The sequence below is a fragment of the Panthera uncia genome (genome assembly GCF_023721935.1).
Source record: "Panthera uncia isolate 11264 chromosome C1 unlocalized genomic scaffold, Puncia_PCG_1.0 HiC_scaffold_3, whole genome shotgun sequence".
In the NCBI taxonomy this organism is placed as follows: Eukaryota; Metazoa; Chordata; class Mammalia; order Carnivora; family Felidae; genus Panthera; species Panthera uncia.
In genome coordinates, this window is record NW_026057584.1 from 101346246 (window position 1) to 101359688 (window position 13443).

Here is a 13443-nt window from a genome sequence, read left to right on the forward strand (position 1 = left end):
AATAACTTTTTAAAAAGTATCTTTCAAGACTGGTGCACTGGCAACAAATCCATCCCCCCCCCCCTTTTTTTTTGTCTGAGAAATTGTATATTTCTCTTTCTCTTTTGAAAGGTAATTTTGCAGGATATAGAATTCTCGGTTGGTGGGTTTTTTTCCCTTAACATTTTAAATATTCCACTCTACTTTCTTCTTGTTTGCAGGCTTAAGTAGTCAGATGTAATTCTTATATTTGCTCCTCAGTGTTTTTTTCCTATGACTTCCTTCAGGATTTTTTTTTTTTTAAGAATTAAAAAAAAAAATTTTTTTTAAAAAACATTTATTATTGAGAGGCAGAGAGAGACAGAGCATGAGTGTGGGAGGGGCTGAGAGACGGGGAGACACAGAATCCAAAGCAGGCTCCAGGCTCTCAGCTGTCAGCACAGAGCCTGACAGGGGGCCTGAACTCACAGACTGAGACATCATGACCTGAGCCGAAGTCAGACACTTAACTGACTGAGCCACCCAGGTGCCCCATTTTTAAGAATTTTTTAAAGTTTATTTGTTTTGAGAGAGAGGGAGGGAGAGAGAGACATGTTGAGGGGCAGCGAGAGAGGGGGAAAGAGAGAATCCCAAGCAGCCCCCACACCATCAGCGTGGAGCTCAATGTAGGACTCAAAGTCACAAACTGTGAGATCGTGACCCAATATGAAACCAAAAGTTGGATGGATACTCAACCAACTGAGCCACCCAGGTGCCTCCAGGAGTTTTTAATCTTTTATTTGTAGTTTTAAAATGATATGCTTAGGTATAGGCTGGTTTTTGTAGGGTTTTGTTTTGTTTTTTTGGAGGGGCATTTTCCTTCTTAGTGTTGTCAAGGCTTTTTGGATCTGTACTTTGATCTCTGACATTAATTTGGGGAAACTCTCAGTCATTACTGTTATAAATATTTTTTCTTATTTTTCTCCTTTTTCTGGTATAGCCACTGTATCTATGTTATACCTTTTAAAAAATTTTTTTTTGTCCCACAGTATTTGGGTGTTCTGTTTTTATTTTTGTTTTTGTTTTTTTAGTCTTTGTTCTTTTTCCTTTTTGGTTTTTGAGGATTCTATTAATATATCCTCTAGCTCAGAGAGTCTTTCCTCTGTTGTGTCTGATACATGTCTATCATTAGGCATTCTTCATATATATGTGTTAGTGTTTTTTGCCTATAACGTTACTTACTGGTTCTTTCTTAGGATTTCCATTTCTGTGCTCACGTTACCCATCTGTTTCTGCATGTTGTCTACAATATCCATTAGAGCCTTTGGCATATTAATCACAGATAGTTCTTCTCAATTCTCTCTGTGATAATTCCAACATCCCTTTCATGTCTGGTTCTGATGCTTGCTCCATCCTTTCAAATCGTGGTTTGCCTTTTATCATGCCTTGTAAATTTTTCTTTTTCTTTTTCTTTTTTATTTTTAAAGATTTTATTTGTAAGTAATCTATACACCCAACATGGGGCTCAAACTTACAACCCTGAGATCAAGAGTCACATGCTCTGCTGACAGCCAGCCAGCCAGGCAGCCTGACATCCCTGTAAATTTTTCTTGATAGGCAGGCATGGTGTCGTGGTAAGAGGAAATGCTGTAAATAGGCCTTTAGTAGGTGTGGGGAAGAGTGGGGGGAGGAGAGAAGAATTCTGTAATCCTCTGGTTAAGTCTCAGTATTTTAGAGAGCCTGTGTCTCTGGACAGGGTTTCTCAGTTTTTCCCTCCCCTTTTAGATGGGACAGGATATCTAAAGTGGGCTGGAGTTGGGTATTTCCCTTCTCCCACCAGAAGGCTAGAGTTAGTTGGAGTTGAGTATTTTCCTTGCCCCAGGTTTGTTAGGCTCTTGTTAACTAGTTTCTCCTAAGGGCAGTTGTTGTTAAGAACAGAGTGCTTTGGTGTATTTAATAATAGTTTGTGTGTGTGTGTGTGTGTGTGTGTGTGTGTGTGTGTGGTGTGTATGTGTGTGTATGTATGTATGTATGTATGTGTATGTGTATGTATGTTTACCCCTGGCAGAAAGCTTAACTCTACTTTTCTCAGTACTTACTGTGGGAATCTAATTGGATTCTTGGAAATAAATCTCACAATATTGTGGAAGTCCCCTGGAGTTTTTTTTAACTCTCAGAATTGTCCACACTGAGCCCCCAGCAATTTGCCAGTTACAGTTACTGGTTCCCTGGGTGGTTTCTGCTTGTGACTCTTTACATGAGACCTGTTTGCCTGTCTCTTCAGTCTTGGGGACAGTAGCTTGCCTCGATCTTCTCTTTCTCATAAATCTCAGAAGCATTGGTGATTTTCCAGTCTGTTCTACTTTTTACTTGTTAAAGTGGCATGGGGGCTTGCAAGCTCTTTACATATGGAACCGGAAACCACCCATCACTGTCTTGTAATTGGTGAACCTTACTTGGCTTAGCCCTTCTTTGTCAACTGCTAAAGCTGTTTTCCTTATATAGTTCTCATACCTGTGTAACACTGACTGTTAGCTTTAATCACTTTGACATGAACAGTCTGTGATGTCAACTGCAGTTACTGGATACCACTGATTTGAATTGGTGTTTATTTTTATTATTTTTTGCTTACTCATTATTCAGATTTCTTACTACTTATTGCTTATTCATATTTAAAAATTCTATACCTTGTGTTTCTAATATATCTTATTTCTTTTCTCTAATTGTCTTTAAGAGGAAAGTTGTATGGATTTTAAACTTTGAATCCTTGACTGTCTGAAATGTCGTTAGCTTTGTTCTCCCACATGAACGCTAATTTTTTTGGTATGTAATTCTGTGTTTCATATAATTTTTAGAACTTCAAAGCTACAACTTTCATTGCCTTTTAACATCAAGTACTGCTGATAGCAATGTGTTGTCTCTTCTTTCTTGGCAATGCTATTTTTTCCTCTTAATTTTGTTTTATGTTTATTTAATTTTCAGAGAGAAAGAGCAGGAGTGGGGGAGGGGCAGAGAGAGGGACACAGAATCCGAAGCAGGCTCCAGGCTCTGAGCTGTCAGCACAGAGTCTGATGTAGGGCTTGAACCCATGAACTGCGAGATCATGACCTGAGCCAAAGTCAGCCCCTTAACCAACTGAGCCACTCAGGTGCCCCTGTTTTTCCCTCTTAGGTTAAAAATTGAGAAGCAAAGATGTGTAGTCTTATGTTTTCTATTTTGTTTTTGTTTTCTTGAGAATAATAAGAATAATCCTATTAGAATTAGTTTGAATATGAGGATAGTTAAAATGAAGGGTATTATTGTATTTTAAAAAATTGAGCAAACTCCCATGTTTCCCCCAAATCTGAATCAGTTTAATAAAGGGCCCTTCAAAGTTACACAATCTTCCTTCCATTTGCTATTCTACAGTGTCGTTTAATACTTGCATTGGTGAGAAATGTTCCAGCTTCCTAAGATAGCATATGCTCCTACCCCTTGTTTTGGCTACTCCCAAATTTATCTATTTTGAATTGGATTATGACTTCCTGAACAATTCATGTATTGTCTTCCCAATGGAACAGTTCAAAATAAAGCTTTTCTTCAGGCAGTTTGAATTTTAGTTTAGATGATGAACTATATACGGTTCCTTTATTTATGCCTACAATTCTTCTTATCCAGGTGTTTCAAAAGTTATAACTGCTTTTTACGTAAGTGTTAGTTGAACAATATATAACAGCCTTGCTGTTTTAAACTACATTGTATCTTCAACTATTCTTTTATTTAGTGAATTTGTTTTTCAACTTAGACCGTGTGTGGACAGTAATGACCTCACGTTTCCGATTGCCTGCTGGCAGAACCTACAATGTACGAGCATCAGAGTTGGCCCGAGACAGACAGCATACGGAGGTGGTTTGCAACATCCTTCTTTTGGATAACACTGTACAAGCTTTCAAAGTTAATGTAAGTATTTTATATAGTTTTTTCTTTTCATAATCTGAATTTAGATTATATTTTAAAACTAAAATTGTTTAATTGTATTATACTTTGAAAAGCCTTATTCCTTATCCAGTGAAGAAAGTCTTTTTAGTATGGGTTTGTAAGTTTCTAGTATAAGTTTTGATTTAAACTGGGTCTTTCAAAAGGTTGACACACCAACAGTGCATTATGATAAGTGGAGCAAATCAGTGTGTGGCTGGTTTTTATAAATGAGCTTGAGGTGCTTGAAAGGAATTTATTCCCGTGAGTGATTTACACATTTTCTTCGTAATCTTTCTTGTACTTTCCGTGAATAAAGCTTGCTAAACAGAGATAAAGGACAGCCCTGATCTTATCTGAGTCTTGTCTGAAATATTTATTTAACAAATATTTGTTCATCCTATTTCTATTTTTATTTGTTTAACGTTATTTGTGAATTTCACCCATGCAGTATGTTGACAGTTGTTGGTTCGTTGTCAATGCTATGTAGTACTCAGTTGTGTGAATATGCCACAATTTGCTTATTCACTTATTTGTCACCATTTACTTGTCCACTTTACTGTTGGTGTATTTGGATTTTTTCCACTTTGGGCTCTTGTCAGTAACGTTATTGTGAGCATACTTGTACATGTCTTGATATATACAAGGGCGTATTCCTCTTTTTTATTTAAAAAATTTCAAACCTGCAGAAGAGGAGGAAGAATAGGGTAATGAATACCCACATATTCTTTAGCTAGACTGATCCGTTGTTCACATTTTTCACATTTGCTTTATCTTTCTTTTTCTGTGTGTTTTTCTGAACCTTTTGAAAGTAAGTGGTACACTTCACATGTAAGTACTTCAGCCTAGGAATCTCATAAATTACCACAGAACCATTGTCCCCTTCAAAAATCAAATACTATGAAATAATAATGGCTGGTGTATAGTCCGTGTTCGGACTGGATTCCTCATTCCTCATTTCTGCCTTTCTGTAGCACCTTCCATCTGTTTTTTGCTGTTACCTGGGTTGTTACCTGGGTTTTTCTATACTTAGAAATCTTTCAGTGATATGAAATACTAATCTTCTGAAATTAGCTTGGATGGACATGGGTATTATGCTAAGTGAAATAAGCCAGGTAGAGAAAAATAAATACTGTGTGACTTTACTCATATCTGAGAGCTAAAAAGAAAAGCTGAACTCAGAAAGAGTAAAATGGTGGTTTCCATGGGTTAGGATGTGGGGGAAATGAGATGTTGGCCAAACGGTACAAACTTCCAGTTAGGAGTAAGTTCTGGGGATCTGATATACAGCATGGTGACTGTGGTCAACAGTACTGTACTATATACTTGAAAGTTGGTGAGGGAGTGAACCTTAAATGTTTGCACCGTACACAAAAAGGGTAATATGTGAGGTGATGCATGTACTAACTTTATCATGGTAATTGTTTCATGATGTATATGTGTATCACATCATCTTGTCATACACCTTAAACTTACACAATGTCATGTCAGTTATATCTCAAAGCTGGAAAAAATAAAATATTAATCTTCTTTCTTTACCAGTTTCTTAAACTTAAAATTTCTGTATTACAACACGATCGCTAATCTGTTGCTAGTTTATTTTTTTACCCAAACTCCGAACCATTTCACATTGGAAAAGTGGCTGCAGAGTAGTACCTTTAAGAGTATTTTCTAACATACCCAACTAGTGTGCTTTTCCGACATGTTAAGCTTTAATTTTTTTCTTTTTTTTTAGTATTCTGTCCTCTGTTAATACATAGTATAGGTTGCCAACAAAGGACAATAGTATTTAGTGAAGGGAATTCTACTTCATAAAAATTTTTAGTTAATGGAAATTCATGTGTTGGGACTTGGTACAAGAAAAGTCCCTTTTCCTGTTATTGACTCATTAAAATTCTTTTGGGGGGGTTAAATAGTAATTCTTAATTTAATATTCATTATACTTAGTTCATATTTACTCTTAATGTTAGCTTGTAATTCTGTATTTGTTTCAAAATATTGCAGAAGGATTTGCTATTTTCTGTTTAGCAAAATTTTTTCTGTTGGGCACTTTAGTTAATAATCCAATGTTGTATTTTTTTAATGTTTATTTTATTTATTTTGAGAGAGAGAGAGCATGCGCATGAGCCAGGTAGGGGCAGAGAGAGAGGGACAGAGAATCCCCAGCAGGCTTTGTGCTGTCAGTGCAGACCCCATCATGGGGCTCGATCTCCCTGAGCCGAAATCAAGAGTTGGGTGCTTAACCAACTGAGCCACTCAGGCGCCCCTGGAATGTTGTATTTTTCAATATAGTAATCAATGTGCTAATTACTCTTTTAGAAAGACATATATTTACTCTTTTTATATATTTTTAATACATGTTATATATGTTAAATGTCCATTTTAATACAGTTGAGTGTATCACTAGACTGATAATATTATGGTACTGGAAACTTTACCTTTACTTCAGGTCATCACCAAATTTAGTTTAAGAGGAACAGTGTAAGAAATTGACTGTTGGATATATAGTATATTTATTCCTCAGGGTATTTGGACCCAAGACTTTCAAAGTGTACTTTTAGTGCACTTTAGTACTTTTGTGTAGATGCTGCATATTTTAATCTATGTGAATGGCTTTCTAGTTGTGCAGTTTACAATCTGTACAGCATCATGTGATCTAGTCTGCAAATTAACAGGGGAGTTCAAACTTCTGATATTATTCTCTGTGTCCAGTAAGTACCATTAGGTCTCAGAAATACCCACTGTGGGCAGCTGCTAGTTTCACCAGCCTCTCTATTCCCTGGGAAGGAGAACCATTCAGGTCTCCAGGTAGTCTCTGGAGACTGCCAGGCAAGGATTTGTAGCATTTTAGCTGTTGAAATCATTCCTTTCCCTGAAAGATGTCTGTACCACAGATTAAATGTTCATTTTTACCAAAGTCTGCTTTTTTTTCCATCTTGTATTCATCTCATCAAAACCTTTTCTATGTGGGGGCACCTGGGTGGTGGCTCAGTCAGTTAAGCGTCTGACTCTTGGTTTTGGCACAGGTCACGATCTCACAGTTCATGAGTTCTAGCTCCACATCCGGCTCTGTGCCGACAGTGTGGAGCTTGCTTGGGATTCTCTCTCCCTTGCTCTCTGTCCCTCCCCTGCTTGCATATGTGCTGTCTCTTTCTCTCTCTCCAAAATAAATAAATAAACTTAAAAAAAAATCATCTGGGGAGCTTTTTTAAAAAAATAAAAATCTTTTCTGTATATCGTCCTGGGAGAAAATGGTGTAATGAAGGAACTGATAAAACTTCATTAGTTCCTTTTTTTCTATCTCTTTGTAGACACAGGGTTGAGATAAGCCTGTTAGTGTTGTTTCAGTTTGAAGTTACATTTTCACTATGGTTTTGGCACAACTACTTTACTGTAGCCAGCCTATGGAGTGTGTTTTCTTTTTGTGTCCTTGAATTCATTGTCAGTCACTAAAAACATCTTTCCATTAAGTACATAGTATCCATACTATGTGGATTCATTTCACCTACCTATGCGGACTTTTTCCAAATTTTGGCTTTTTTTTTTTTTATGTCAGTATGGCGATTTAGGAGTAGCCTGTGTGACAAGGAAGGGTTGGGGAAAACCACCCTATTCCAGTTATTAGGACTGTGTAAGAAATTACCCCAAAAGTTAGTGGCATATTTATTATCCTCAGAAGTTCTGTGAGTCAAGGATTCACATATGTAGGGATGGCTTATATCTCCTCCATGGTTGGACCTCAGCTGAAAAACTCAAGGCTGGAGGCTACAATCATTTGAAGGCTTATTCACTCATATGACTTATTACCTACGACCTTAGCTGAGGCTTACACACTTGTGTATGCTCTCTCTGTGTGCCCCAGGCATATTCACAGCATTCCAAAGGTGAGCATCCTTAGAGAGAGTGGGAGCCAGGCTGCAACCGTATTGCCTTTTCTGATCTGGCTTCGGAAGTCACATAATGTCACTTCACCACATTCTGTTAGTGCTGTCACAAAGTCACCCTCAGGATCAGTGGAAGAGAAAGTTATTCAGCACACATTATTCAGTGTGTAGTTCTAAGGTGCTTCATAGGTAGTAGTGTTCAAAGACGAGGAACAAAGCTTATGCATTAAGGAATTTTTTGCCTTTTTTTTTTTTTTTTTTGGTCTTTTTGTCCCAGTTTACTTTTTTTTTAAATTAAATTTTTATGTTAAGTAGGCTCTATGCTGCACATGGGGCTTGAACTCATGACCCTGAGATCAAAAGTTGTATGCTCTTCTGACTGAACCAGCCAGGCACTCTTCCCTTAGTTTATTTTTTGGAAATAAAATTATCCTAATAGTACTAAAGCTGTTCTCTAAATTGTTTTGTTTGTTATATATATGTACTCAAGAATAACTGATATATTTTTTAAAGTTTATTTATTTTGAGAGAGAGAGAGAAACAGCATGAGTGAGGGAGGGGAAGAGAGAGGGGAGAGAGAATCTCAAGCAGGCTCTGTGCTGCTGGTGCAGAGTGTGACAGAGGGCTCAAACTCAGGAAACCGTGAGATCATGATGTGAGCCAAAACCAAGAGTCACACTGACTGAGTGACCCAGGCGCCCCAATAATTTTTTTTCCATTTATTTTTTTGTAATGTTTATTTTTGAGAGAGATAGAGACAGAATGCAAGTGGGTTGGGGCAGAGAGAGAGGGAGGCACAGAATCCGAAGCAGGCTCCAGGCTCTGAGCTGTTGGCACAGAGCCCCACACAGGGCTCGAACTCACGAGCTGTGAGATCATGACCTGAGCCGAAGTCGGACGCTCAACCGACTGAGCCACCCAGGTGCCCCAATAATTTTTTTAATGATACTAGTACCTCAGTTGTTAACAAAAGATGCCATAAATCATCAATTTTTTTTTTCTTGAAATAAGGTGAAATTCAATTAATATATATTTTTGTTATGTGATAATTTGGGTTGATGAATATTTAGTTGGCTGAACTTTTTCCTTTTTTTGTCTGTGAAATAATTTGTTAACCAAATCAGTAGTGTAAACCTAATTACAACAGTGTGGTTAGCAGGTGGGGTGCAGATTGAGATGGGAAGCTAAAGGAGTATAAGGATGGTGAATTTAGCTAAATGAGATGTACTCATTTGCAACCACAGATAGTCCTATATCTGTAAAGGAGGATAGGATTTTAGGGAATTGTTTTCCTGATTATTGTTGCACTGACTTTATATATTGTATATGTGAAGAAGTAAGTTTAGAGTCATTAGGTTACTTACTAAGTCAGTGGCAGAGCCGGGAGAGGCGGGGGGGGGGGGCGGCGGGGGGGGGAGAGAGAAAGAGAGAGAGAGAGAGGGGGAGGGAGGGAGGGAGGGAGGGAGGGAGAGAGGGAAGGTCTTTTAGGACCTCTAGTCAACATTTCAACTATTATTTTATTGTCATTTTCTAGCCCTACTTAAATTCAGTATGTTAGTTCCTTTAAAAATACTGTATGTGTCACTCAGATTCCCTCAGAAGTGTTTTGTTTTACATATATGATTCATATATACAGTTTAAAAAATCCCAACCAAATAGTTCTAAAAATGTTGTCACAAAAGCCAGCAGTTCCCTGCCCCATTACTACTTAGAAATAACCACATTCAACACAGTTTTTCTCTCATGTTTATTACTATGGTTCTAAGAAACATGCCTATATTATTTCTGCTTTTGTCTGCCTTGTTTTTTTGTTGTTGTTGTTGTTGTTGATACTCTTTATTGACTTTGAAGAATGAGACTTCAGATCTCTTACATCTCCCTTCCCCTCTCCATACACAGATAATTCTTCCGCTCTCTTGTCCTCTCAATAAATAAAATAGTTATGTAATATTACTTGATTAGTTCGGTATTTCTTTTCCATAGGGAGAAATGCTCCTATCATCTGCCTGGAGTTTGTAGAGCCTTGCTGGGTCTTCTTAGCACTGAGCGAGAGAAATGGACTGGAGAGCTCTTAGCTCTTCAGTAAGTAGACTTGCACTTACGTAGATTTCCCTGTTTTCAATTCAGTAAAGATGAATCAACAGCTGTCCCCAATGTCCCTGAGTCCAGAATCTTTGGTTCTTATAGTAATTGGCAATGGGAAGGGGGTGGGGGTGAGAGATGGTCATGGAGGGGACTGTTACTTATTCACACTCATTTTGATTACTGCCTTTTCTGTTATTTTAGTGTGTCTTAAGCAAACATTCGTGTCCAGTCTGCCTTAACCTTCACACCTCTCAGATTGATTTTCAACAATGTCCACCCTGGAGGAGAATTTACTATTTAACAATTTTTTTTTCTAGTAAAATCACATGTTAAAATGGAACTTGTCACCTTTAGTGCAAAAAGATGTGATAATTTCCCAATTACCACATAGTCTGAAATTTAAACATTGTAGTATGTCATACATGTTTAAAGCTTTGCTTCATTTCACAATGTTTTTTCCTAAACTGTATCATATTGAGCACTAGAAAACTGTATCGATCAGATGTATAGCTATGTGCAGTTAAGGTTATCATATTTCTTGTTTTTTTCTTTAATCCTGTTATGTTTCATGAGGTATGTATACTTCTTAGGTCTTGTGTCACATTTGTCATGCATAAATTTTTACTGATAATGATGTTTACTTCCTGGACAGTTACCCAGTGATGAATTTGTAAGTCTTTAGTTTGAAGACTTACTAGCTTTGTGAGTATACATAAGTTGCTCCTACCTTTTTGTGTTTTAGATTCTTCATTTGTTAAGAGAGAATAATATTTGCCTTGCATGGGATGCTCAGAATAAAATGAGAATATTTGTGAAGTGCTTATTTATGTGTCTGACTTATGTTACACATTTAGAAAGGTTGATTTCTTCTATTGATTATGATCCATTTGTCTATTCTGTAGTACCAGATATGTTTCCTTGGAAGAATTTTATTATTAAAATTCCACAAAATAGCAATCTGCTTATTGCTTTGTATGCATATATAATATTTTCATCTATGTACTGTGTCCATGTACTGTTTCCAAAACCCAGTGTGTTTACTGGCAATATTAATTATAAATACATATATACAGAAATTGCAAATATGCTAGTTTATTCTTAAAAAGTAAAGAGGAAATAATTGCTAAGTTTACAGTTTTGGGAATTAGGTATTTATTATTTTGGCAGTTGTACGGTAAATTAAATAAAATTGTGGGTTGTTTGTATATCTATTTAATGACAGTAATTATTGAGTGCCCAGTATATATTATAGAAAAAAATAATGGTGAAAATAACTGTAAGCCATTAAATTTTTGAGAAATATGTTGAATTTTATTTAGAAAGATACTGCAGCTCAGTCTCTCTTCCCTGGATGTTATATATAGGTTTTTAAAATTTATTACTCATGATATGTGTTGTATAGTGCATAAATCTTCATTAAGCAACTCAAGAGTGTTTGCATATGTATACATCTGTGGAACCACCACAAGATTAAGTCATTGATTATTTCCCTCACCAAAAAAAGATTCTCTTGTGCCCTCTTTCTTATTTTATTATATTTCCTCTATTAGCTTTTTTGATTAATCTTTTTTTTTAAGTTGATTTACATATCTTGAGAGAGAGAGAGAAAGCATGAGTGGGAGAAGGGCAGAGAGAGAAGAGATAGAATCCCACGCAGGCTCTGCACTATTAGCACAGAGCCTGATGCAGGGCTTGAATTTGTGAACCGTGAGATCATGATAGGAACTGAAGTTGGATGCTCAACCGACTGAGCCACCCAGTCATCCCTGGGCTAATCCTTTAATATCAGACTTTTAGTGATTACTTTAGAAATTACAAAATGTGGGAGTGCCTGGGTAGTTCAGTCGGTTGAATGTCTGACTTCGGCTCAGGTCCTGATCTCGCAGTTCATGAGTTTAAGCCCTGCGTCAGGCTCTGTGCTGACAGCTTGGAGCTTGAAGCCTGCTTCAGATTCTGTGTCTCCCTCACTTTCTGTCCCTCCCGCACTCATGCTCTGTCTCCCTATCTCAAAAATAAATAATAAACAAAACATTAAAAAAATTAAAAGAAATTACAAAATGTGTCTTTACTTATAAAAGTCTCCTTTTAATACATTTACTGTTGTCCTCCCCCAATGCAAAATCCTTAAAGCAGTTTAAGTCCATTTACCTGCCTCCTACTTTTTTGCTATTGTTAAGTATTTTAATATCCCCCTCATGTTGTTATAAACTATATAAGACATTGTTATTATTGCTTTAAACAATCATTTACCTTTATGTTTACCTTTATATTTACTATTTTACTATTCTATTTACCTTTATATCTATAGTTTCTACAGCTATTCATTTCTTATATATATCTATGCTTCCATCTAGAATCATCTCCTTTCATCCTAAAGAATTTCTTTCATTATTTAAAAAAAATTTTTTTTTAACATTTATTTTTGAGAGACAGACAGAGACAGAGCACAAGTGGGGGAGGCGCAGAGAGAGAGGGAGACACAGAATCCAAAGCAGGCTCCAAGCTCTGAGCCGTCAGCACAAAGCCCGATGTGGGGCTCGAACCCATGAGTCATGAGATCATGACCTGAGCCGAAGTCGGATGCTTAACCGACTGAGCCACCCAGGTGCCCCAGTTTTATTTTTTTTTTAAATAAGGTCTCTTGATGATAGATTCTTTCAGCTTTCTGTCTGAAAATGTCTTTAGTTATTTCTCATGTTCTGGGGAATATTTTTGCAGAGTATAGAATTCTGTGTTGATAGTTTTCTCCTTCACTGATTTAAAGATGCCACTTCACTGGTCTTCATAGTTTCTCTTGAGAAGTCATCTTTCAGTCTTACTGTTGTTTTCCTGAAGGGCAAGAGAGAGGTCCTTTTCCTCCTCTGTTTTTAAGAATTTTCTGTCTCTTTGATTTTTAGTCACCTGTCAATAACATGGCTATATATGGTTTTGTATGTATGTGTTTTAACCTGCTTGGTATTCATTGACCTTCTTGAATCTATAGGTTGGTATCCTACAACATTTGAAAACTTCTTAACCTTTACTGATTCAAATATTGCTTCTGACTCATTTTCTTTTCTTTCCTGTATTCCAGTTAACATATATATTAGTTTGATTGCATCCCATTCTAGTTTATGATTTTTTTTCTGTCCTTTAAATAGCTTTTAATCTGTCTTTGCATGTGCTGATTGTTTTTCTTTTTTCCCAGTGCTTACTCTGCTATTAAACCTAGTCAAGGAATTCCTCTGTTTCACTTGTTTTGTAGTTCTAGATTATCTATGTGATCATTTTCATAGATTCTAATTCTCTGTTGAAATATATATTTTAATCTGTTTTCTGTATTCTATCTTAATTGGCTTTGATACGTTGTCATAGTTATTTTGAAGCTCGTACATAAGACTAATATATGTCTTGTGTCTTGATTATCAAACACTTTTCCTGCTTCACATACCCACTAATTTTGCATTGTGTGATGGCTATTTTAAGTGTAATATGGAATAGTGGAAAGCAAGTTGGCCCAGGGGCCAAATGCAAGCCTGGTGGTTATTACTGTTTGGTCCATGAGCTAAGAATGGTTTTTACT

General features: G+C 36.7%; 1 protein-coding gene across 6 annotated transcripts in view; it reads left to right on the top strand.

The window, feature by feature from the left end:
- PTPN4 (protein tyrosine phosphatase non-receptor type 4) overlaps positions 1 to 13443 on the top strand; it is a 217005-nt gene that overhangs the window by 39903 nt on the left and 163659 nt on the right. For all 6 annotated transcript variants that reach the window (XM_049616206.1, XM_049616209.1, XM_049616205.1 and 3 more), the window contains one exon: positions 3743 to 3897. In XM_049616206.1, coding sequence (XP_049472163.1) covers positions 3800 to 3897 — 98 coding nt within the window. In that variant the 5' untranslated portion in view covers positions 3743 to 3799. The remainder of the gene's footprint in view (positions 1 to 3742; positions 3898 to 13443) is intronic.